General features: G+C 44.9%; 1 protein-coding gene across 1 annotated transcript in view; it reads right to left on the bottom strand.

Moving 5' to 3' along the window:
• Positions 1-26,730, bottom strand: part of ADGRA3 (adhesion G protein-coupled receptor A3) — a 203,271-nt gene that overhangs the window by 100,462 nt on the left and 76,079 nt on the right. The window contains exons 7-8 of the mRNA XM_030191235.1: positions 9,300-9,513; positions 1,512-1,676 (exon numbers count right to left, since the gene is read on the bottom strand). Of these exons, the coding sequence (XP_030047095.1) occupies positions 1,512-1,676; positions 9,300-9,513 (379 nt within the window). The remainder of the gene's footprint in view (positions 1-1,511; positions 1,677-9,299; positions 9,514-26,730) is intronic.

Below are 26,730 nucleotides of genomic sequence, written 5' to 3' on the forward strand. Positions count from 1 at the left end.
AGAAGGTAACCTTCAATGCGCAGCCATGTACAACCCCAACACCACAAGAACAAGAAAAGAACCAGCACTGTGCGGCAGATCCAAACCCAACACCATACGAAAAGGTACCTGTGCTGTGCAGCAGGTACAACATCAGCAACATTCCTGAGCAGATTTGATGAGTCATGTTTTCCCTGCTATCATTTACTATGTTTATTATTCTCTGGATGCTTTCTCCACTTTTTGTTTTTTAAATATACATTACATTTGATATTTATATGCCGAATTAACTATAAATGGATCAATGCAGCTTACATTAAAAGAAATACGGTATAATCCTAGAATTACAACATATTAAAACCTACACAAAAACTATATACGCTCCTTCTCCTTCTATGGGTCCTGAATACATTCTTCTACTTGTGTCCAGGGTCTTTTTTGATCAGCACAGTCCTTTATGACAGTTGCAATACAACAAACTTGTATATCCTGAGATGTGCTCTCTAAAGAACAAAAACATTAAGAGGGGTGGGGTGGGGTGGGGGGGGGGGGGGGGATCAAGGCAACAAAAGCTTCTACAAAAGAGCCCCAGACCCTGGGCGGATGTTTCTGTGTAGAATGCATATGGGTTCTTCATAACAGAAATGTAGGCTGTGAAAACATTTATCCACTTCATGCAGCAAACAAATTTTTAACAGAAATATTCTTAGCTTAAAAATGGAGTATTTTGACAATATAGGACTAGATTCTATATATCGCATCTCGATTTCTGCGAGGAAATCGAAGCGTATTCTATAAAGTATGCTATAGAACATCCTGAGAATTGCTTCGCGTGACTAATTTAGTCGCGATCTATTACGCCAAATAAAACCTAGTCTAAATCCTGATGCCTAATTTAGGTGAGGAGCAGCAGATATATTCTATAACAATGTGCCTAGATTTTAGAAATGCCTACGAACCACCCATTCCACGCCCATGACCACACCCACTTTTCAACTCTGTGACTTAGAATTTACGTGCACCACGATACAGAATACGCTTAGCAAGTAGTGTGCATAAATTCTTATTAATGGCAATTAGCGCTGATTAGTTTAACTAAGTTGTGCGCATTGTTATAGAATACACTTTGATTTCTGCGAGTAAATCGAGGCGCCATATATAGAATCCAGGGGATAGTGTATAAAAATTTATCAATGGTATTAAAGAAATCAGCTGCCAATCAAAGGTCTAATGATTAATCTATGCTTCATACCTAATGATACAGTGTTTACTTTTGGACTTGAGTATATACAGACTACATAGCCCAAAGTTTCAACATTTCACTCTACCACTGACATCACTTTTTTCATAAAATTCTTAATTAAGTACAATTTGAAGAAAAAGGGAGGCATGTCATCACACCTCATCACTTAGATATACAACAGTAGTCAGGTGCCTTTAAAATAACACTTCAATTCAAAAGCAAAGGGGAGGGGGGGGAGCTACACAAACTCTTGTTCTCTTTTCCATTTATTCTCATCATAGTTGCTGACCTGAACTCTCCTTTGTTGTTAGTCACCTTCTCTGGAGGGCAGTACTGTGCAGAGCTCTCTAACACCACAATATCTATGGTCCTAGAATTGTTCCCTCGTTTTGTCTGGACATGGCAGCCCCAGTTTCCTGTTGATCTGGTTTGGATATTGAATATGGTTAAGGCACTATGGGGAAAAAATGGAATTTTCATAAATCTGCAACAGGTATACTCGGTAACCATAAAAACCTGCAACAATACTCTACAGTCCTATTAACCAAAGAAACAGAAGCACAGTTAACTGAACGATTTTTCATTTCATTGACTCCCATACATATATAAGCCAAATGGATTTCTGAACACAATTATTTGTGTGAAGTACAAAGTGCCCGTAGGCTATAAGCTCAAGCATGTCATGGGGTAAAAACTGGGATTTGTCACCTCCATTAAAAAAGTGGAATCAGTTTTGATAATTTTGCTTCAGAAGTCATATTTAGAACCATATTAACTTTTACAACCATCATAAAAACTTGCTGTTTTTGTGATATTTGTTGATGTCACAGTCAAAGCCCTTAAGTGCCACAACTTCAGATGTCATATTTGAGTAATCATAACTCAAATTTCACATTATGCAGAAAGTTTTAATTTCTTCACACTACAGATCAATGTGATGTAATCTGAAACAGTTTTATTTTTTTTTTTTAAATTAGGAAAGGGTGATAACACGGATAGCGAGAAGGATGGGTGGTACACTGTACAGCATTATATAAGTACAGAAGGTAAGCAGTAATATTTTCATCTTACTGAATCAGGCTAATAGTGTTAAAATAGTGATTTAAAAAATTCTCTATCCAGTCTCAACTATCACTTGACAAATAATGACAACACATTAGTCGCATTCTGGAGGGAGCAATGGTATATAGCCCTTTGGGATAAGGAAGGTTACTGCAATAGCTGAGCTGAAAAAAAGATATCAAAGGGAACAGGGCCTCCACAATCACACAAATGTGTCAATCAAAGCAAAGATGACAAAGGAAATTACACCAGATAATATCCAGAAAAAAAGTTTATTGAAACATCCAAAGACTCGACATGAGTCGTGTTTCGGCCCCTAGGGCCTCCCTCAGGAGATTTCTCTGGATATATGTTAATATGGCAGAATCCTGTTAAACGAAGTTAAATTCCACACCTTATGTCTTGGAAGCTCTCTCATCAGAATATATTGACTTGTTCTAGAAAGAACACAATATATTCTGATGAGAGAGCTTCCAAAACATAAGGTGTGAAATTTAACTTCGTTTAACAGGACGCTACCATTTAGCAAAGATACTTACCTGTAGAAGGTATTCTCCGAGGACAGCAGGCTTCCTATTCTCACAAGCAGGTAGACGCCGTCCCGCGTTGCACGGCTTGGCAAATTTGCCAAAGAAAAATCCAGAGCTTTCAGTAGTGCGAGTCGCACTCCAGTGCGCATGCGTGAGTGCCTTCCCACCCGTCACGCCACCTTAGTTTAAAACAAAAGCAAAAAACCCCAAAAAGAAACAAATAAAAACATGGAGAAAGACAACTCCAAGGGGAGGTGGGCGGAATTGTGAGAATAAGAAGCCTGCTGTCCTCAGAGAATACCTGCTGCAGGTAAGTATCTTTGCTTTCTCCGAGGACAAGCAGGCTTGCTTATACTCACAAGTGGGGAATCCCTAGCATCCAGACTCACCCAAAACAACAAACAGTGGTCAACTGGGCCTTGCAATGGCGAGAACTTAACATACATTAACCTGAAACTATACACAAACTAGATGAGACTGTAGCCTGGAACAGAATAAAACGGGCCTAGGAGGGTGGAGTTGGATTCTAGACCACAAACAGATTCTGCAACACTGACTGCCCAAACTGACTGTCGTGTCAGGTATTCTGCTCAAGGCAGTAGTGAGATGTGAATGTGTGGACTGACGACCGCATCGCAGCCCTGCAAATCTCTTCAATGGAGAATGACTAAGTGGGCTACCGACGCAGCCATGGCTCTGACATTATGAGCCGTGACATGACACTCCAAAGTCAGTCCAGCCTGGTCATAAGCGAAGGAAATGCAATCTGCCATCCAATTGGATATGGTGCGTTTCCCGTTTGCGACCCCCATCCTACTGGGATGAAAATAAACAAAAAGCTAGGAAGACTGCCTGAAGGGCTTCGACCACTCCATGTAAAAGGCCAATACTCTCTTACAGTCCAAGGTGTGCAAGCTGCTTTCCCCAGGAACAGCATGAGGTTGGGGAAGAATGTTGGCAAGACAATCATAAGTACAGTATTGCCATACTTGGAAAGACCAAAGGTCCATCAAGCCTAGCATCCTGTTTCCAACAGTGGCCAATCCAGGTCACAAATACCTGGCACGATACAATAGAAGTATACAAAACATTCTATACTGCTTATCCCAGAAATAGTGGATTTTCCCCAAGTCCATGGGCTTTTTCTTTAGGAAGCCGTCCAAAACTTTTTAAAACTCCGCTAAGCTAACCGCCTTTACCACATTCTCTGGCAACGAATTCCAGAGTTTAATTACACGTTGAGTGAAGAAAGATTTTCTCCGATTCATTTTAAATTTACTACATTGTAGCTTCATTGCATGCCCCCTAGTCCTAATATTTTTGGAAAGCGTGAACAGAGGCTTCACATCTACCCGTTCAACTCCACTCATTCTCTTATAGACCTCTATAATACCCCTTCAGCCGCCTTTTTTCCAAGCTGAAGAGCCCTAGCCGCTTTAGCCTTTCCTCATATGGAAGTTGTCCCATCCCCTTTATCATTTTTGTCTCCCTTCTCTGCACCTATTCTAATTCCACTATATCTTTTTTGAGATGCGGCGACCAGAATTGAACACAATATTCAAGGTGCGGTCGCACCATAGACCGATACAAAGGCATTATAACATTCTCATTTTTGTTTTCCATTCTTTTCCTAATAATACCTAACATTCTATTTGCTTTCTTAGCCGCCGCAGCACACTGAGCAGAAGGTTTCAGCGTATCATCAACAATGACACCAAGATCCCTTTCTTGATCTGTGACTCCTAACTTGGAACCTTGCATGACGTAGTTATAATTCGAGTTCCTCTTTCCCACATGCATCACTTTGCACTTGCTCACATTAAACATCATCTGGCATTCAGTCGCCCAGTCTCACAGTCTCGTAAGGTCCACTTGTAATTTTTCACAATCCTCCCGCAAATTTAATTATCTCACTAGTTATTTCCATCTCTAGGTCATTTATAAATATGTTAAACAGCATGGGTCCCAGTACAGCCCCCTGGAGAACCCCACTAACTACCCTTCTCCATTGAGAATACTGACCATTTAACCCTACTCTCTGTTTTCTATCTTTTAACCAGTTTTTAATCCACAATAGAACATTACCTCCTATGCCATGATTCTCCAATTTCCTCTGGAGTCTTTCATGAGGTACTCTGTCAAACGTCTTCTGAAAATCCAGATAAACAATATCAACCGGCTCACCTTTATCTACATGTTTGTTCACCCCTTCAAAGAAATGTAGTACATTGGTGAGGCAAGATTTCCCTTCACTAAATCCATGTTGACTTTGACTGGTTCAGATGGAAATCTGACACCACCTTCGGCAGGAACTTAGGGCGCATGTGGAGGACTACTCTGTTGTGATAAACTTAGTATAAGGTGCATCCAGTACTAAGGCCTGAAGCTCACTGAACCTACGAGCTGAAGTAACAGCCACCAAGAAAACGACTTTCCAGGTAAAGTACTTTAGATGGCAGGAATTCAGTGGCTCAAAAGGAGCTCTCATTATAGAGGTTGAGATCCCATGACACGGGCGGAGTTTGAAAGGGGGCTTTGACAAAAGCAAACCTCTCATGAAGCCAACAACAAAAAGCTGTCCAGAGATAGGCTTACCTTCTACACGCTGATGATAAGCACTAATTGAACTAAGGTCAACCCTTATGGAGCTGGTCTTAAGACCAGACTCTCACAAGTGTAAAAGGTACTCAAGCAGAGTCTGTGTAGGACAGAAAAGGCGATCTATGGCCTTGCTGTCAAACCAGATGGCAAACCTCCTCCATTTAAAAGAATAACACCTCTTAGTGGAATCTTTCCTGGAAGCCAGCAAGACTCGGGAGACACCCTCCGAAAGACCCAAGGAAGCAAATTCTAGGCTCTCAACATCCAGGCCGTGAGAGTCAGAGACTGGAGGTTGGGATGAAGAAGCGACCCCTCGTTCTGGGTGATGATGGCCGGAAAACACCCTTGCTTTTGGCTTATTTACTTCCTTTACTTATTAACTTCAAGAATTTGATGCTTTGTGTCTATTTGTGTCTTACAGGTCTCCTTTCTTCATCATCAACCATTCAGGATAAATAAGGTAAGTATGTTTTTTTCCCCTCTTCACTATCTCCTTTCTGTACTCTCTCTCTCCCAAATACCCCAATGTCTCACACAGTCACTTATCTACTGCAGAATTCTTTCTTCTCTCCAAGATGTGATGTAGACTTTCTTGCGGTGGGGCCCTTGATGTTCACAGCGTGCTGCTGATCTGTCTTCCGTAGCTCTTCCTCCTAAACCTTCTCTTAATAAAGTTTAAAGTAGGCAAAACCCTAACTTCCTATCCGCTGGGTTAGGTTCTATGCTAGGGGAGAATTTTAATCAAAGACTGTGGCCCAATAAATCTATCAAAATAAAAGTAATTAAAGGTTTCCTTATCTTCCAAGCCTACCTTTAGCTAAACTTTTATTATCCCTAAACTAGGAAGAGTGATTGACAGTCTTTCACTCCCTGCAACACTCTCACCACATTCCAGAGGCAACCCTTAATCAACATTCCATCTCCCCTACTCCTTTATCTTAACCCAACTTCCCTTGATCAAATTTCCAGTTTCAAGTGTATTATTTCCTGGAAACAAGTTTTAGCTCACGCACAGTACCCTTATACAGGTACCTGCACTCCATTCATAACGGATATCACTTCCAACTCCTCTCTCATCTACCCAATTCCCCAAACTCTGGAGAATTTAATGTAACTTTCCTCCAAACCGTACCCTTTCACTTATAATACCCTCCTATACTGATGTCCACCCTAATTCCCTTTAAATACTTTAACTTTTTCCCTTAAATCAACTCTCTCTCACTCACACCACCCACAGCACCACCTCTCACCTTGACCGTCTAAACTCACTCTGGCAACTGCCAGTGACTCCGTCACCTAGGAATCCGACTTTGAGCTTGGGGTTCTAAACCCTCCAAGCCAATCCCAAGCCATTTTCAAGGTTCCAATTTTTTTTACTGACCTTCGGAATTCTGACCAGCACTGCTCCAACTCCAACTCCATTTTAATTTAATATTTCCCATAGGAATTAATGGGAATATTCACAATTAAAATAAAATCCCTTAAAACAATAGTCAAAACACCCCAAATTTCCCCAAACTAATTAAAATCTTAAGCCATGTTTTTAAATTTTAAAAATACCCTTTTTTTTTAAAGCCCACCTACCATTATTCCCCCTAAACCCCTCAAAAAATTCCCAAATTAATTAAAACCTACATCAAAAATTCAAACACCTTCCCCTCTACCTGCTACGTCGAAATAAAAAATTTAACCCTTAATTAACCCCTTAAAAACAGTCCCCCTCCAAAAGACCCCTCAAAAATATTAAAATTCAAAAACTAAATCATCAGAAAAATCACAAAAAATCCCCCGACCCCAATTCCGAAAACAGAATTTAAATTCAATAAAACCCTGATTTTTAAAAAATAAAAGTCCCAATTTTCACATTAAAAAAAAAAAAAATTATTAATATTTTGGGTCAAACAACCCCTTACCTGGAAGTAGATTTTCTGCACACATTTCGACTTCCATCTGGTTCCGGTCCTGAGGCTCTCCACGCAAAATCGGAGTTAAAATTTAAATAACGCCCAGAAAACACCATTTTGCATGGAACTCCGGTCTAAAATCGAGGCCCAGGCTTCTAGGCCTCGTCGGAGCTCCAGACAAACGTGCGAGCAGGCGCGTTCCCGATTCGTGCATGAGGCACACTCCCCATGGGAGCGTGCCCGCACGTTTCCCGGCCATCTTCTTCGGCCTCCGGGCCACCTCTTACAGCGCTCTTCCCTCCTGACAGCCCTGCCGGCCCAAAATCAGCCCCACGAAATCAGCCCCACGGACCGAGAACTTGACCCACGACGTCCACGGCCCTCCTGATAATCGTGATGCTACGCCCTCCTCCAGTAGCCTCTCTCCCGGCGCGCCTCGTCCTGCAGTGCCCCAAGCAAAACATGCCACCGAAAACCACCAGCAGGCCCAAAACCGCTGAAACGCTCCCTACCCTCCCTACCTTACCGGGGATGTCCCAATTGTCCCCGGTACACAAAAAAACTCGTCGCTGCGTCCCGCAGCGCTCCGGACCGCTGCTCCCGGCTGAACCAGGCCTGAAAACAGGCCCAAAACACGGAGGGCATCCGGACCTCTTCTCTACGATCTGAGGACCCTTCAAAATAACACCACCGGCCTCTGCAGCGCTCCTCTTTACAACGCTCTGTTCCGCAGCCCTCAGGTAAGTATTATTTTTTTTTCCCCTTCTCTCTTTTAACCCTATATTACAGAACCATGTCCTCAAGAGCGGAATTGAGAAATTGGCTTCCCGCCTTGACTCCAGCGAAGCTTCCTCCATCGACATTGATGGGGTGCCGGCCCGGGTGGCAGTCGACACAGGGGCCGCAAGTGGCACTGCATCAGAGGCCGCACCACGGGCTGAGGGCCAGGCGGGACAACAGCGGGAGGTATGGCAGGCACAAACAACCCCAATACTGACGCACATAGCTGCATAAGGCAGTCCAAAAGCTCAGGGAGTAAGGTTCGGATGCGCTCATTGAGGGAAAAACACTAAGAAAATAAAGGTCTTTTTTTTTTCTTTTAAGAGGCAAATCAAAGCAAATAGAAAAAAACAAGCGGGTAGAAAACCGCCCGAAGGCACTCAAAAAAAATTGCTCTAACCAGGCTTGTGAGGAGCGAGCAGAAAAGCAGCCACTTCACAAGTGGAAAAAATGAAATTAAGGCAGCGCGTTCGCGAGGCAGGCAGGAATGCGCTGGAGTTTGGCTCATGTTCCTGAAAGCTCTGGACTTTTCTTTGCCAAATTTGCAAAGCCGGGTGACGTGGGATGGCGTCTACCCACTTGTAAGTATAAACAAGCCTGCTTGTCCTCGGAGAATTACATATATCCAGAGAAGTCTCCAGAGGCAGGCCCTAGGGGCCGAAACACAACTCATGTTGAGTCTTTGGATGTTGTAAAACTTTTTTTCTAGACATTGTCTGAAAAAAGATATACCAAACAGAGGAACCCCGTTATCCACTTTGGGTAGTTCTGAAGGAAAGTCATGGTGCACACCTACACTCCAGGTTCCAAATAAGCTAGAAGCCCAAAAGAAGAGGAGAAAACCAGTGACTAAAATATCATAGCCAATATTAACATGACTTTCTTGGTTCAGAATTTCATGACTTGTATATACTTTACCATTGTACTCTAAATGCAATGTGGTTTAACTATGCATGACCACAAAATAATTTCAAACTGATTCAGTTCTTTTTAAACAGTACAGACAGTAAGGTATTTTACAGATCAAACACAGACTGCTCATAGTAACTGATAAAAATAGCCCAAGGAAGCATGCAAGGAGACAAATTATAACACAACCACAGTAATTATATATATATATATATATTCAAATTAAAAACAGGACCTCAAAGGCAAGAAATGCTTCATGAGGACTCTTCTAGTGTGTTAAGGGATTTTTACCTGGCAATCAACGAACAATTATGAATCATGTTCTTCTCTACAAAAATACCCTGTGATTCATTTGTTTCAACAATCTTCCCATCCTGATACCAAAGCACTTGCATGTCCTGATCAATATATGAAGCCATGCACTCAAAAGGCAGACTGTCTCCTTCAAAGACAACCTGACGATGAGATGGTGTCATAGAGAAGGATGGCAATTCAAGAGGAGGTTCTAGAATCAAAACAAAAACAGTTATGCTTACACACCAGAAAGTATAACACAAAGCCCATTTTTTGAACTTCAAAATAACTCTGAAAATAGAAGAGGAAATATAACAGTACACTTATTTTTTTAAAACAAACAAAAAAGTCCAAAAATATGTCATAAGGTAGCAGAAGGACGTTTTTCTCTCAAAATCATCTAAGTTGCGATTTTCAATGCCTGATTTTAGACTTTTTGCTCCACAGTTCATCCAAATTTCAAGGGGGTGCATTGGGGTGTATTTTGGGCAGGACATGAAAGGCACCAAAAGATAAACATTTTTCTGCAATAATAGAAAAAAATGAAAACGTATAGGACCACAGATATTTTTGGCTATACCTGTTTCAATCATACAAAGTGACCAAAAGGTGCTGTAAATGACCACTGAAGGGATTAAAGCATAATCCCCCTTTACCCCCCCCCCCCCCAGTGGTCCCTGACACCCTCCTACCCCAAAGATGTAAAAGAAACAGTGCATACCAGGCTCTATGACAGCTTCAGATGTTATGGTCAGTCCTATTAGACCAGCACGCAGGTCCATAATATAGATTAGTGGTCAATGCAGTGGACTGTAGAGAAGGGGACCGAAGCCCATATCACACTCTAATTGGCACACTTGTGGTACAAAGTGTGAGCCCTCCAAAACCCAACAAAAACCTACTGTACCTGACATCTGCAGGCATAAGGGCTATTGTAGTGGCGTACAGTTGGGTACAGTAGGTTTTTGGTGGGTTTTGGAGGGCTCACCATACAATATAAGGGGGTAACAGTGAGTTATGAAACCTGGGAACTTTTATGTGAAGTCCACTGCAGTGCCCCCTAGGGTGACCCACTGCTCTGCTAGGATGTCTGTGTGGCTAGACTACTAAGAATGTTGGCCTCCTCATTCATCCAAATAGCTTGTTTTTGTGCATTTTTCCTTTGGACTTTCTTTTTTCAAAAATGGTCCTAAAAAATAGAAGCACTGAGTATAAAAACATCTAGCAAATGGCCATTTTCAAATCAAAAAGTTGGACATTTTTCTGGTTTGTAAATGGCCATGTTTGCGACTGGATTTTTATGCATATTTTGCAAAATGTCCAAAATCAGATTTCATGAGGCAGACCTTGTAAAAAAAATCAATGTCTTAATTAGTAGATTAAAAGCTCCCAGGTATTCAACATAAAATGCCCGACATGGCCATGTGTCGCCAGTATAAAACAACCACAGCGTTTTTTTTGAGAGACTGTTCCCAGAATCTTGCTTTTACAGCCACACCGGCCTGGTTTATTTTGAAGTTGTATATCAGCTGGTGACCTATTGCCCCTGACGCAGCCATTTTTATACTGACGAAAAATGGCCATGTCGGGCATTTTATGTTGAATACCTGGGAGCTTTTAATCTACTAATAAAGACATTGCTTTTTAACAAGTCTGCTTCAGTGTTTCATTTTCCGTATTGGATTTGGCGGATCAACTGCCTTGTTGTTTTCTGACTTCAAAATCAGATTTAGACATCATATCAATAATGCCCCTGTTGATCTTTTGTAACCATAGTCAGACAGATTAATTAGCAAACAAAGCTTTTTCAATGACAAGAATGTTAGACAAGAAAGACACCGTGGCAGCTACAAGAAAAGCACAACCTGAAATTGCAGCATTCAAAAGTTAAATTTATAGCCTTGACAAAGAAAAGCATTTTTCAGTGGAAAGGAAATCACAGAACAAGACTCTGGATAGGATGGAAGAGGACCCTTGGTAGTGGGAACAAGAGGTTAAAGCAGTACATTTAAAAAAAATAAAAAAGAGGGGTGGCCTGGTTGAACTCTGTGACCTTGAGCTTTATTCCTTGAACAAAATATGTAACAATTGTATATTGCTGCTCAAGATTTTCAAATAATGTCGTTTCATTCCTTGCGAAACACTGTTCACTTAAGACCAAAGCTTAAAAACTGCAAAGAAAAGCAATAAACAAAAATAAAAATATTGGAGAATCTTTCCTTGATCTTATCATCAATGAATAGAATTCAAGTGGACAAATTAACATGTTCACCAACAGCTGGTACAAATCAGAAAGGATTTGACAAGGCCTATATGTTGCCTTGAATATTATGAATGCCTCCTTACTTTCACAGGCCTTTGGAGGCTCGTGTTGGAGCGCTCAGCCTGCTGGACCAGCTATTCCTTTACACCTATGCTACTGTTTTGTGGAACGTTGTAATTCTCTAGCCTCCTTTTCTGCTTTCCTATCTAATTTGTAGTTCTTTTCCTGATGTGTTTTCTCCTGTTATTAATACTTTGTAAACCACTATAATGGTACACTCTCTGTGTATATCAACTTTTTCTTTTGTAAGTTCTTGGATATTAGCAGAATTGGGGGAAAGGAGTAGGCATAAAGGGATTCCGTTCCTCAGTATAAGCTGAAAACATCCAACACCAGTCAGTATTCACATGAAGCACCATTTTGCATATGACATCTAGGTTAGAAAAGGCAAGTTGGTATGATTAACAATCCCCACATATTTTACAAAAGACTCACTGTACAGAAAAGCTTTTGTAAAATACGTATAAGGATGCACAGGAATTAGAGAATGACACGGGGACAAAATATGTCCCCATCCCCACGGGCTCTGCCTTCATCTGCACAAGTCTTGAACACATTTTATATTTAAATCTTTTTATTAACAGTATAAAAAGGAACAATATTCTGTACAACTGTTGTTTATAAAATCACAAATAGAAAACAAGAACAACAACGAGTAATTGTACAACCGCACCACCACCCTCTACTTTTCCAACCCCAACAATAGCTGACTTCTACTACCCCAAGGAAACCTAATCCACCCTGGTAAAATGCCCAGGGCTACAAAATACAACCCCACTCTGTATGCTCTAGCGGGGGAGAAATATGCTCTACGAAGCACTGTGATTATTTAACCAGTGGATGAATAATAAGTCATCAACAATCTCAGGATTCAGTCTAGCTCTCCTGCCTTCCACAGTCCTTCCCACAACAGAAAATGTCCTTTCAGTAGACATGCTGGTAGCAGGAATGCACAGGATCCTCTGTGCAAGTTTTACCAGTTTTGGCCAACACTTTTGCTTGTTTTTCTAAAAAATCAAAACATTGTTGTCTGCATTAGAGAATGATACAGGGATGGGGACAAAGTTTGTCCTCATCCCCATCCCCACCCCATGCCTGTGGGCTCAGTCCCCACGAGCTCTGTCCCAGTGGTTAACAGAGCATCCTCGAACCTGTGTCATTCTCTAGCAGGAATATACAACACACAGCAAAACAGACATTTTAAATGTCCATCTAGTGATTCCCATGCGGCAAATGAGAGGAAGTCCATAGGAATTGAATGGGCTTCCTCTCATTTACCGCACAGGAATTGCTAGCATGGCTTTGTACAAGAAGCCCATAGTCAGGAATTTCCCAGAAAGAATTTTAAAGATGGGAATACCTAGTTTAAACTAAATTTTCTCAGCAACAGGTACGTACTGAGCCAGTATGTCAGGCTCAGTGACTCTGGCTGTCTTCAAGTCTAGGCTTAAAGCCCACCTCTTTGCTACTGCTTTCGACTCCTAACCATGACTCTCTTACTCAACACCCTCACTTATCACCCCTACCACTGCAATTTCCCCACCCCTATCTGTCTGTTCGTCTGTCCAATTTAGATTGTAAGCTCTGTTGAGCAGGGACTGTCTTTTCATGTTAATTTGTACAGCGCTGCGTAAGTCTAGTAGCTCTATAGAAATGTTTAATAGTAGTAGTAGTAGTAGTAACAGGTAACCAATGAAGTTTGGAGTAATAAGACTGAAGTGACTCAAATCTAGATAATGCAGTAGAATTTTGAATCAATTGTACGCAGTGGATAAGTGATTAAGAACAGATAGCTAATGTAAGATTGCAATAATACAATTTAGGAAGAATTAAAGACTAAGCCAAAATCCTGTAAACCTCTAAGTTGAAATATTTTCTAAAAATCCTCAACTTTCTCAGCATTACAAAAGAGAGTCTAATGGCAGACTGAGTATGACACTAAATAGACAATAAATGGTCCATCTCCACCCCCAGAAGTTGAAGATCCAGAGAAAACCGACTACCATCTAGGGATACAGACTCAATATATCTTGTATCTGATTTAGAACCCAACCATAAAACCTTTGCTCTTGTTTAATTTGAGCCTATGAAATACAATCCAGATATCTATCATATAAATACAAGTTCTAATGTGAGATAACGTATCAGACTATAGTTGAGAGACACGTAGAATTGGGAAGTGGACCAATGACTTCAGGACGTCGAGACTATGATGGTGTGTAAAAGAGTATACTTTATTGTAGACTCGGCACAGTACTGTGTTTCGACCACAGGCCTGCCTCAGGAGTCTTGAATGGAGTAAAAAGAATTTGTATATTTGTTCATCTTGAACGATACACAAAGTGGTATAACCAAGAAGTGTCCAATACTTTTAACTCTTATCTGTTCATTCTTTATGGACCTTTTCTTCAGGGTCCAAGTCCCAGGGTTTCCAGCCCAACTTGGTCTATCTCTCTGGAGTCTGCTCACCAGAAACTCAACCTCCTTCCATCTCCAGCATAGCTCTCTTCTCCTTCTGAACTATCTGAATTTCTACAAACTTTCAATCTATATTAAACTCAGGCTAAAGTATCAACAGTCTCTCTGCGTAAGGCGTTCCAAACGTTCAAGCAAATTATCATCAGTAAAAGAAGTAGAAAGAAGCTGACAATCTTATGCATGCTTCAGAGGAGGTATAAAAACCAATGAGGATTTTTTTTTTAAATATATGTGTACTGCCATTCTAAAATGTACACTTATACCAAGACTCCTTTAAAACTGTATTTGCTGTGGATGCAGGTGTGCAAGTAATGGATTTTCTAAAATTGCTACTCACATTAGATAAAGTATTTTTTTTTCCATTCAATGCACAATTAAGCTGTGGAATTTGTTGTCAATGGATGTGGTCAAGACATTCAGCACAGCTGTGTTAAAAAATGGACACATTCCCAAATAAGGGTTATTGTGGCCATTTTGTGCTGTGGCTTCTGTTGCGAGAGTGGTGCTTAAGCTACTGCAAAAACAGAGCTGGCTCATAGCCATCTCAGCTTGTGAGAATCTACATTGAATGCCATTGTCTGTGAGTATTGGAGATATTCTGGCATACTGAGAATTGCTATGTGTGGATTTAAATTAAAGAGTGACTGCACTAAGTTTATTGCCCACAAGTGTGTCTGAGTAAGAGCCTGGACAGACTAACTGTGACACTTCTTTACAGGCAATTATGTGTATGATTCAGATTTTTGACAGCTCTTACGGCTATAATAGTCATGCAACAAAAACTCAACCCTCAGGCTAAAGTTGGCAGAAGCGATATTCCCATTTAATTGGTTCTCAGGCCGTATGAAATAACTGAATTCAGATTGCTACAGAATTGATATTCATTAAATTATAAACCCCTCTTTTAAAAATGCAAACAAAACCTTGCTGTATGAGCATCATATCTCATTTCTCAGCAAGGGAAGTTTCAATCACAAAGATAAACATTAATCTTACATTTTATTTTCACCAGATAGATATACTGTATATACAGCTTAACTTTGCAAAATGCATCCCTAACTCTACTTAAACATTTTTTAGGAAAATATATCAGATCAAGCATATGACCTTTGTATCTGGGCTGCTATAATTATTAGTGGTGTCAATCCTAAGCAAAAGCATTTTATAAGCTTTGACTTTTGCAGTGGTTGCTTCCATATTTCCACTTATGATTTCCATTAGCTGTTACAGCACCTATTATCTTCAGTAGATTACTGTAATGCAGCTTGTTTGGTCTTCCTGTGATAACAAGGGCTTTACGGATGATTCAAAATATTGCCACTTGGCTCCTTACCAGGGTAAAGCTGCAAGAACATAATTCTCTGATGTTACAAGGCTTGCACTGGCTTCCAGTGACAGCTTGATCTATATGTAAGATCTTAGTTATGTGTTGAGATTGTCAAAATTTAATTTAATACAAGTTCTTATAACCCGCAGCTTTTAATAAACAGTTTTACAGTCTTGGGTGCAAATATAACAATCTTAAACAATAAACAGACATTAATCCTATCCCCCTTTCAGCCTACCCCACACCTTCCCTCCCAATACAGAAGAAACATATTGCATAAAACACAAATTTTCAGCTGCTTCTTCAACCTTTCATCATCCTGAAATGCTTTGTTTCCTCACCATTTTTTTCTACAAGCCAGAGACCACACCAAAAAAACAAGGTGCATGTGATCAAACTAAACAAAACTCCTTCGCTACTAGAAACACAATTACTAGAGTTAAACAGGAACATTAATTGATAACCTGGTTTGTATGTCTGCAAATGTTCCACCAAATACTGGGGCACCATTTCCCTACGATACTTACATATCAGACAACATACTACTGAATTTGAATCTCAAGTGACAATAAAGCAGCTCATAAAGAGGCTATAGCGAGTTACAATATTTCAGCTAATAATTCCTTTACCTTTCATGCAGGGAGACCCCTGCACTCCCAGAATTAGGGATTGTCTGAGGCTGTGAAATCATACGGCTGCTATTGCTCATCCTTGTTTATGGAACTCACTACTTTTGGAATTAAGGATAATGTTGAATTTAAAGGCGTTTTGAAAGAAAATGGAGACTTGTTCATTTGTAAATTCCTTTTCCTTTAATTGAAGCCCTTGTAGGCTCAGATAAAGCGAATGCTACATACCTGTAGAAGGTATTCTCCGAGGACAGCAGGCTGATTGTTCTCACTGATGGGGTGACGTCCACGGCAGCCCCTCCAATCGGAAACTTCACTAGCAAAGTCCTTTGCTAGCCCTCGCGCGCCCGCGCGCACCGCGCATGCGCGGCCGTCTTCCCGCCCGAAACCGGCTCGAGCCGGCCAGTCCAGTATGTAGCAAGACAATACACTTCAAGGGAAGACACAACTCCAAAGGGGAGGCGGGCGGGTTTGTGAGAACAATCAGCCTGCTGTCCTCGGAGAATACCTTCTACAGGTATGTAGCATTCGCTTTCTCCGAGGACAAGCAGGCTGCTTGTTCTCACTGATGGGGTATCCCTAGCCCCCAGGCTCACTCAAAACAACAACATTGGTCAATTGGGCCTCGCAACGGCGAGGACATAACTGAGATTGACCTAAAAATTTACCAACTAACTGAGAGTGTAGCCTGGAACAGAACAAACAGGGCCCTCGGGGGGTGGAGTTGGATCCTAAAGCCCAAACAGGTTCTGAAGAACTGACTGCCCGAACCGACTGTCACGTCGGGTATCCTGCTGCAGGCAGTAATGAGATGTGAATGTGTGGACAGATGACCACGTCGCAGCTTTGCAAATTTCCTCCATGGTGGCTGACTTCAAGTGGGCTACCGACGCTGCCATGGCTCTAACATTATGAGCCGTGACATGACCCTCAAGAGCCAGCCCAGCCTGGGCGTAAGTGAAGGAAATGCAATCTGCTAGCCAATTGGATATGGTGCGTTTCCCTACAGCCACTCCCCTCTTGTTGGGATCAAAAGAAACAAACAATTGGGCGGACTGTCTGTGGGGCTGTGTCCGCTCCAGATAGAAGGCCAATGCTCTCTTGCAGTCCAATGTGTGCAGCTGACGTTCAGCAGGGCAGGAATGAGGACGGGGAAAGAATGTTGGCAAGACAATTGACTGGTTCAGATGGAACTCCGACACAACCTTTGGCAGAAACTTAGGGTGAGTGCGGAGGACTACTCTGTTGTGATGAAATTTGGTGTAAGGGGCCTGGGCTACCAGGGCCTGAAGCTCACTGACTCTACGAGCCGAGGTAACTGCCACCAAGAAAATGACCTTCCAGGTCAAGTACTTCGGATGGCAGGAATTCAGTGGCTCGAAAGGAGGTTTCATCAGCTGGGTGAGAACGACATTGAGATCCCATGACACTGTAGGAGGCTTGACAGGGGGCTTTGACAAAAGCAAACCTCTCATGAAGCGAACAACTAAAGGCTGTCCTGAGATCGGCTTACCTTCCACTTGGTAATGGTATGCACTGATTGCACTAAGGTGAACCCTTACGGAGTTGGTCTTCAGACCAGACTCAGACAAGTGGAGAAGGTATTCAAGCAGGGTCTGTGTAGGACAAGAGCGAGGATCTAGGGCCTTGCTGTCACACCAGACGGCAAACCTCCTCCAATGAAAGAAGTAACTTCTCTTAGTGGAGTCTTTCCTGGAAGCAAGCAAGATGCGGGAGACACCCTCTGGCAGACCCAAAGAGGCAAAGTCTACGCCCTCAACATCCAGGCCGTGAGAGCCAGGGACTGGAGGTTGGGATGCAGCAGAGCCCCTTCGTCCTGCGTGATGAGGGTCGGAAAACACTCCAATCTCCACGGTTCTTCGGAGGATAACTCCAGAAGAAGAGGGAACCAGATCTGACGCGGCCAAAAGGGAGCAATCAGAATCATGGTGCCTCGGTCTTGCTTGAGTTTCAACAAAGTCTTCCCCACCAGAGGAATGGGAGGATAAGCATACAGCAGACCTTCCCCCCAATCCAGGAGGAAGGCATCCGACGCCAGTCTGCCGTGGGCCTGAAGCCTGGAACAGAACTGAGGGACCTTGTGGTTCACTTGAGATGCGAAGAGATCCACCAGGGGGGTGCCCCACGCCTGGAAGATCTGTCGCACCACACGGGAATTGAGCGACCACTCGTGAGGTTGCATAATCCTGCTCAACCTGTCGGCCAGACTGTTGTTTACGCCTGCCAGATATGTGGCTTGGAGCACCATGCCTTGACGGCGAGCCCAGAGCCACATGCTGACGGCTTCCTGACACAGGGGGCGAGATCCGGTGCCCCCCTGCTTGTTGACATAGTACATGGCAACCTGATTGTCTGTCTGAATTTGGATAATTTGGTGGGACAGCCGATCTCTGAAAGCCTTCAGAGCGTTCCAGATCGCTCGCAACTCCAGAAGATTGATCTGTAGATCGCTTTCTTGGAGGGACCACCTTCCTTGGGTGTGAAGCCCATCGACATGAGCTCCCCATCCCAGGAGAGACGCATCCGTGGTCAGCACTTTTTGAGGCTGAGGAATTTGGAAGGGACGTCCCAGAGTCAAATTGGAGCAAATCGTCCACCAATACAGGGATTCGAGAAAACTCGTGGACAGGTGGATCACGTCCTCTAGACCCCCGGCGGCCTGATACCACTGGGAGGCTAGGGTCCATTGAGCAGATCTCATGTGAAGGCGGGCCATGGGAGTCACATGAACTGTGGAAGCCATGTGGCCCAGCAATCTCAACATCTGCCGAGCTGTGATCTGCTGGGACGCTCGCACCCGCGAGACGAGGGACAACAAGTTGTTGGCCCTCGCCTCTGGGAGATAGGCGCGAGCCGTCCGAGAATCCAGCAGGGCTCCGATGAATTCGAGTTTCTGCACTGGGAGAAGATGGGACTTTGGGTAATTTATCACAAACCCCAGTAGCTCCAGGAGGCGAATAGTCATCTGCATGGACTGCAGGGCTCCTGCCTCGGATGTGTTCTTCACCAGCCAATCGTCGAGATATGGGAACACGTGCACCCCCAGCCTGCGAAGCGCCGCTGCTACCACAGCTAGGCACTTTGTGAACACCCTGGGCGCAGAGGCGAGCCCAAAGGGTAGCACACAGTACTGGAAGTGGCGTGCGCCCAGCTGAAATCGCAGATACTGTCTGTGAGCTGGCAGTATCGGGATGTGTGTGTAGGCATCCTTCAAGTCCAGAGAGCATAGCCAATCGTTTTGCTGAATCATGGGGAGAAGGGTGCCCAGGGAAAGCATCCTGAACTTTTCTTTTACGAGATATTTGTTCAGGGCCCTTAGGTCTAGGATGGGACGCATCCCCCCTGTTTTCTTTTCCACAAGGAAGTACCTGGAATAGAACCCCAGCCCTTCTTGCCCGGATGGCACGGGCTCGACCGCATTGGCGCTGAGAAGGGCGGAGAGTTCCTCTGCAAGTACCTGCTTGTGCTGGAAGCTGTAGGACTGAGCTCCCGGTGGACAATTTGGAGGTTGAGAGGCCAAATTGAGGGTGTATCCTTGCCGGACTATTTGGAGAACCCACTGATCGGAGGTTATAAGAGGCCACCTTTGGTGAAAAGCTTTCAACCTCCCTCCGACAGGCAGGTCGCCCGGCACTGACACTTGGATGTCGGCTATGCTCTGCTGGAGCCAGTCAAAAGCTCGCCCCTTGCTTTTGCTGGGGAGCCGCGGGGCCTTGCTGATTCGCACGCTGCTGACGAGAGCGAGCGCGCTGGGGCTTAGCCTGGGCCGCAGGCTGTCGGGAAGGAGGATTGTACCTACGCTTGCCAGAAGTATAGGGAACAGTCTTCCTTCCCCCGAAAAATCGTCTACCTGTAGAGGTAGAAGCTGAAGGCTGCCGGCGGGCGAACTTGTCGAATGCGGTGTCCCGCTGGTGGAGAGACTCTACCACCTGCTCGACTTTTTCGCCAAAAATGTTATCCGCACGGCAAGGCAAGTCCGTAATCCGCTGCTGGATTCTATTCTCCAGGTCGGCGGCACGCAGCCATGAGAGCCTGCGCATCACCACACCTTGAGCAGCGGCCCTGGACGCAACATCAAAAGTGTCATAAACTCCTCTGGCCAGGAATTTTCTGCACGCCTTCAGCTGCCTGACCACCTCCTGAAAAGGCTTGGCTTGCTCAGGGGGAAGAGCATCAACCAAGCCCGCCAACTGCCGCACATTATTCCGCATGTGTATGCTCGTGTAGAGCTGGTAAGACTGGATCTTGGACACGAGCATAGAGGAATGGTAGGCCTTCCTCCCAAAGGAGTCTAAGGTTCTAGCGTCCTTGCCCGGGGGCGCCGAAGCATGTTCCCTAGAACTCTTAGCCTTCTTTAGGGCCAAATCCACAACTCCAGAGTCATGAGGCAACTGAGTGCGCATCAGCTCTGGGTCCCCATGGATCCGGTACTGGGACTCGATCTTCTTGGGAATGTGGGGATTAGTTAATGGTTTGGTCCAGTTCGCAAGCAATGTCTTCTTCAGGACATGGTGCAAGGGAACAGTGGACGCTTCCTTAGGTGGAGAAGGATAGTCCAGGAGCTCAAACATTTCAGCCCTGGGCTCGTCCTCCACAACCACCGGGAAGGGGATGGCCGTAGACATCTCCCGGACAAAGGAGGCAAAAGACAGACTCTCGGGAGGAGAAAGCTGTCTCTCAGGAGAGGGAGTGGGATCAGACGGAAGACCCCCAGACTCCTCGTCAGAGAAATATCTGGGATCTTCCTCTTCCTCCCACGAGGCCTCACCCTCGGTGTCAGACACAAGTTCACGGACCTGTGTCTGCACCCTCGCCCTGCTCGACTCCGTGGAACCCCGTCCACGATGGGGGCGTCGAGAGGTAGACTCCCTCGCCCGCATCGGCGAAGCTCCCTCCGCCGACGTAGTCGGGGAGCCTTCCTGGGAGGTGGCCGCGGTCGGTACCGCACGCGGTACCGACGTCGGGGACCTCAACCTGGGCGATGGGCCAGCCGGCGCCACGCTCGACGGTACCGGTGGCGCAAGCACCGCCGGTACCGGAGGGGTAGGGCGCAACAGCTCTCCCAGAATCTCTGGGAGAACGGCCCGGAGGCTCTCGTTTAGAGCGGCTGCAGAGAAAGGCTGAGAGGTCGATGCAGGCGTCGACGTCAGTACCTGTTCCGGGCGTGGAGGCTGTTCCGGGCTGTCCAGAGCGGAGCGCATCGACACCTCCTGAACAGAGGGTGAGCGGTCCTCTCGGTGCCGATGCCTGCTGGGTGCCGAATCCCTCGGCGACCCAGAGCTCTCGGTGCCGACACGGGGAGGAGACCGGTGTCGATGCTTCTTCGATTTCTTCCGAAGCATGTCACCGGAGCTCCCCGGCACCGACGAGGAGGACGTCGAATCCACCCGTCGCTTCCTCGGGGCCGAGACTGAAGAAGGTCGATCTCGGGGGGGCTGTACCGCAGGAGCCCTCAGGGTAGGCGGAGACCCACCCGAGGGCTCACCGCCACCAGCAGGGGAATGGACAGCCCTCACCTGCACTCCACCCGATGCACCACCGTCCGACGACATCAGCAGACGAGGTCCTGGTACCACCGACGTCGATGCAGCTATCCGATGTCTCGGCGCCGATGCAGAGGCCCGATGCCTCGATGCACTCGATGCAGGGGCGGCCGAGGAAGATGGTCTGGACGCTGACGACGTCGATGCACTCGAAGATCCCGGTGCCGATGCCGACGAAGAGCCCGAGAACAACACGTTCCACTGGGCTAGTCTCGCTACCTGAGTCCGCCTTTGAAGCAGGGAACACAGACTGCAGTTCTGAGGGCGGTGCTCGGCCCCCAGACACTGAAGACACGACGAGTGTCGATCAGTGAGCGAGATAACCCGGGCGCACTGGGTGCACTTCTTGAAGCCGCTGGAAGGCTTCGATGTCATGGGCGGAAAAATCACGCCGGCGAAATCAAAAGCCGAAATGGCGAAATTTGAAGCACCAAATTTAGAGGGAGAAAAAATCTCGACCGAGGCCGAAAAGAGGCCTACCCCGACGACGAAAGAAAACTTACCGGGGCAAAAAAGCTGGAAGTACGGGGAGGATTTACACGAAACCCGGCGGGGGGTTTCCGGAGCACTTCCCGACTAGGACAAAGCTTTCCCGAAGGAAAAAAACACGTTCAAACAAATTGGACGCGCGAGGTCGACTTTCCGGGGCTCGACACGGCGAAAACACGACCGTACCGAGTGCGGACAAAAGAAGACTGGCCGGCTCGAGCCGGTTTCGGGCGGGAAGACGGCCGCGCATGCGCGGTGCGCGCGGGCGCGCGAGGGCTAGCAAAGGACTTTGCTAGTGAAGTTTCCGATTGGAGGGGCTGCCGTGGACGTCACCCCATCAGTGAGAACAAGCAGCCTGCTTGTCCTCGGAGAATCTCAGATTCTGATGAGGGAGAGGGGGGAGCAGGGGGAAGAGAAAAGAAGTTTATTTTGATTTTTTTATATTGTGGCCCAGCAATCACTAGCACTAAACATCTGTATATTGTCTCTCATGCTCAAGTTTTGCAAGAAGGTGGAAAGAACAGACAAAAAGTTATTCAACAGGGAAAGACCAGAAATGAATCTTATGGGATGCCACAGGACAAAGGGTAATCCAGGAATAAAATGTGAACAACCAAGCTTTAAGTGATTTTCTAAAACTTGCAAAGTCTGTAATATTTATTTTTGTTACATTTGTACCCCACGCTTTCCCACTCATGGCAGGCTCAATGCGGCTTACATGGGGAAATGGAGGGTTAAGTGACTTGCCCAGAGTCACAAGGAGCTGCCCGTGCCTGAAGTGGGAATCAAACTCAGTTCCCCAGGACTAAAGTCCACCACCCTAACCACTAGGCCACTCCTCGTCTTAACTAGCCGTTAAGCCCGTTAAAACGGGCGAGATTTCCAGCTACCCTCCTCGCCGCCGCTCCCTCCCCCTCCGTGCCGGGCCCCCTGCACTGACCTGACGGCGCCTCTCACCTCCGTGTGAAAGCGCTGCACGCAGCAGCAGATCGCTCCAGCGGCAGCATCCGACAGTCCAACTCCGTTTCCCTCTCTGTTCCGCCCTCTGACGTCATCACGTCTTGACGCGAAGGCGGGACAGAGAGGGAAGTCTCTACTGCGCATTTGCAGATGAGTCGGACACTTGCCATTTATATGTTTGATTATCTATCATATCATTTCAGAACTTTGGGCCGATCATGGATAAAACTCTATTTGTTTAACCAACAGTTTCTCTTACTGCTGGAATCTGCAATAAATCAGCTTGACAGGACCTTCAAGTTCTAGTTGGTTCATACTAGTTCTGCCGATTCCTCTCAAAGTTTAAAAGTCATCATTTAAAATTCCATCAATAGAATGGAAGTGTGTTCCTGGTGTGGAACTCAAATTTAGCTTTGCCTGAGGTATCTTAAATTACTTGTAATTTGTAAACAAGTCTCTTGGAGAGAGCAGTCAGAAGAGCATTGCAGTAGTCCACCTGGTTTATAACAACCACCTGGACTGCCATTCTAAAACAGACTGAAATGAAGAGTGGGTATGATGCACCATATGCAGTTTTCAGACACTTTAAAATAGTCAATCCAAGGAAACTCTCAGTTTTAAGATCACCCCTTACAATCCATTGTTTAATCTATGTAAAACATGAATTCAACTTCAGTACTGTACTTTGGTCTTTTTCTAAGGGATATAATAACTGAACATCAAAAATGTGAAACTAATTTTTTGGAAGAAATTGCATAAAGAATATAAAACTATCAAACATATAAACGGCGAGTGACCGTACTCACTCGCAAATGCGCAGTAGAGACCTTCTCTGCCCCGCCCCCACGTCAATACGTGATGACGGGGGGCGGAACACAGAGGGTCTGTACTACGCATTGCTGAGGGAGGGACACCGCCGTCTAACACTCCCCCCACCCGAGTCGCCGCCGCCACCCACCTTCTACCCGGTCGGGCCCTCGCTCCACTACTGAAACAGCGAGGGTCCGGGAACGCAGCACTGAGCTCTGCTGAGCTGCCGACATCGCCCTTCCTTCTTCTTCTCTGCCTCTGTCCCGCCCTCGACGACGTTACGTCACACGAGGGCGGGACAGGCAGAGAAGAAGAACGAAGGCCGACGTCGGCAGCTCAGCAGAGCTCAGTGCTGCGTTCCCGGACCCTCGCTGTTTCAATAGCGGAGCGAGGGCCCGGCCGGGTGGAAGGTGGGTGGTGACGGCTCGGTGGGGGGGGGGGGGGGGGGCGCGAACTCGGGGGGGGGGGGGCAGCGGCGAACTCGGCGGTGGGGGCGGGCCTTTCAACCCCCCCCCCCTTCCTATAATAGCCCGTTTTTACGGGCTCAAAGGCTAGTGTTGAATAAAATAGGGGGAGTGGGAGGTCTGCAGTATCTCATACACCAAGCTTCAAGGGTCAGATAATAATTTATCCTCCAATTTATATGAACGCCATTTAGACAAAAATAATGGGATCCAATTTTTTATACCAAATTCTTGCTGCAATAATAGAACTAAGTGATCAACCAAGTCAAAAGAAAGGACAAATCTAAGATCAAAAAAGTTTATCTAACAGCATTAGCATCTCATCTGGAAAAATAAACCAAACCAAAAAAAAAACTTAAACAGTCTTGGTACTAAAGCCAAGCCTGTTGTAAATGGAGACCGCTGGAGATTTCTAAGAAGTCTCATTACTAAGGTGCTAGCACTTGTTCAATAACTTTAGACACAGAGGGAATATTTACAATAGATCTATAATTCTCATACAAGAAGAGCCAGAGATGGCATTTTCAAATGAAGATGAATTATTGATTATTTTAAACACTCTGATGACTCCTTGGGCCAGGAGATACTAATCAATATGCAAACGTCTATCCAGAATCATCTCATCCTCCATTTTCAAAATCCAAAATGGCCCAAGAGCCTAGCAGGCAAAGGGGCCCTTTTACTAAGCCACGTAGGCACCTACGTGTGCCCAATGTGTGTCAATTTTGAGTTGCCGCACGACTACCACGTGGCTCTTGCAGTAATTTCATTTTTGACGCGCGCCCGCTAAGCACACCGTAAAATATTTTTCTTTTCTGATGCATGGGTGGTAATCAGCATTTTACGTACATAGACCATTACCTCACGGTTACCGTGTGAGACTTTACCGCTAGGTCAATGGCTGGTGGTAAGGTCTCAGACACAAAATGGACGCACGGCAATTTTCATTTTGCTACACGTTCATTTTCAACAAAAATTTTAAAAAGGCATTTTTTACAGGTGCGCTGAAAAATGATTCTGTGCACGCCCAAAACATGCTTCTACACTACCATAGGCTATTTTTCAGCACGCCTTTGCAAAAGGGCTCCATAGACTTTCATCTCACCTATGGTTTTCTTCAAGTTTCCCAGACTGACTGTGGACACAGTGGTCCCTTATCTCCAGAGAATTTTCCATCGACACAGAACCTGTAATATTAGACATACTCAGGACCATAACTTCATCAATTTACATCTCCCTTGAGATCTAATGTATCAGATCATAATTTTCACTTCTCTAATCCTACCAAAATATACAGCTATAAATAACCCTTTGGATGATTTATCTATATAAATTAATTACTTAAAAATGCCTTCTTAGTCTTTATCACTTTCCTGTTGTTCCTTAAATTTTAAAATCCAGGTCATCCAAACAGCCTCTCCATTTTCTTTCCAGTTTTTTAGTCAAGAAATGAGCTTTTACCAGAAGAGGAGCTACCACCAGTCTTCTAAATGTGGAAGACTTGTTATGCACATACTGATATCGTCTCACCAGCTGCACAAGAGGTTTTTCCGCTTTGTAGTGCATTATTAATACTGGATCTGTTTTTTTGAACTCTCAGTAGCCCCAATGGTTAGTTAAGAAATATACAATAGCAGTAGCTGCTCACCTTTAAAGAAATAGAATCTATATTTTCCCTTAACTAGATTGCTGATGAAGGGTTCTTTTGAAGATGCCAGTAAGTCCTATAAATGTTGATTCTACTTCTAAAGCCACTGGGTTTTTATCATAAACGATGCAAAATCAACCTTGCAATCATCACACCAATTCCAGTACATTGAAACTCTAATAAATTCCAGAGTGGCTAAAGATTTCATCCCACATTGACAGGGAGCACCAGGAATCTGATTTACAGAGTAAACTCCACGGCTCTTGCTCTCATAATATTTCTGGTCTTACGGCAGCTGCTCATTAGTTACCCTTCTACATGACTCAGCCTTAGTTTGTGATTTCCAATGGGACCAGTTAACTCAAACATTTTCTACCAATTAAGAATGAACGGTTGGGTCTGTCACTTGCCTTGAATTTGTACAAGGCACATGGCAATCTTAGTCGTCCATTCCATCAACCTACATAAGTATTGGCACACTGGGACAGACCAAAGGTCCATCAAGCCCAGCATCCTGTTTTCAACAGTGGCCAATCCAGGTCACAAATACCTGGCAAGATCCCCAAAAATTTCAATACATTTTTTATGCTACTTAGCCCAAAAATAAGCAGTGGATTATCCCCAAGTCATTCTAATAATGGTCTATGGACTTTTCTTTTAAAAAGCAGTCCAAACCTTTTTTTAAACCCCGCTAAGCTAATCACCATTACCACATTCTCTGGCAACGAATTCCAGA

Source organism: Microcaecilia unicolor, chromosome 2, assembly GCF_901765095.1.
Source record: "Microcaecilia unicolor chromosome 2, aMicUni1.1, whole genome shotgun sequence".
Lineage (NCBI taxonomy): Eukaryota > Metazoa > Chordata > Amphibia > Gymnophiona > Siphonopidae > Microcaecilia > Microcaecilia unicolor.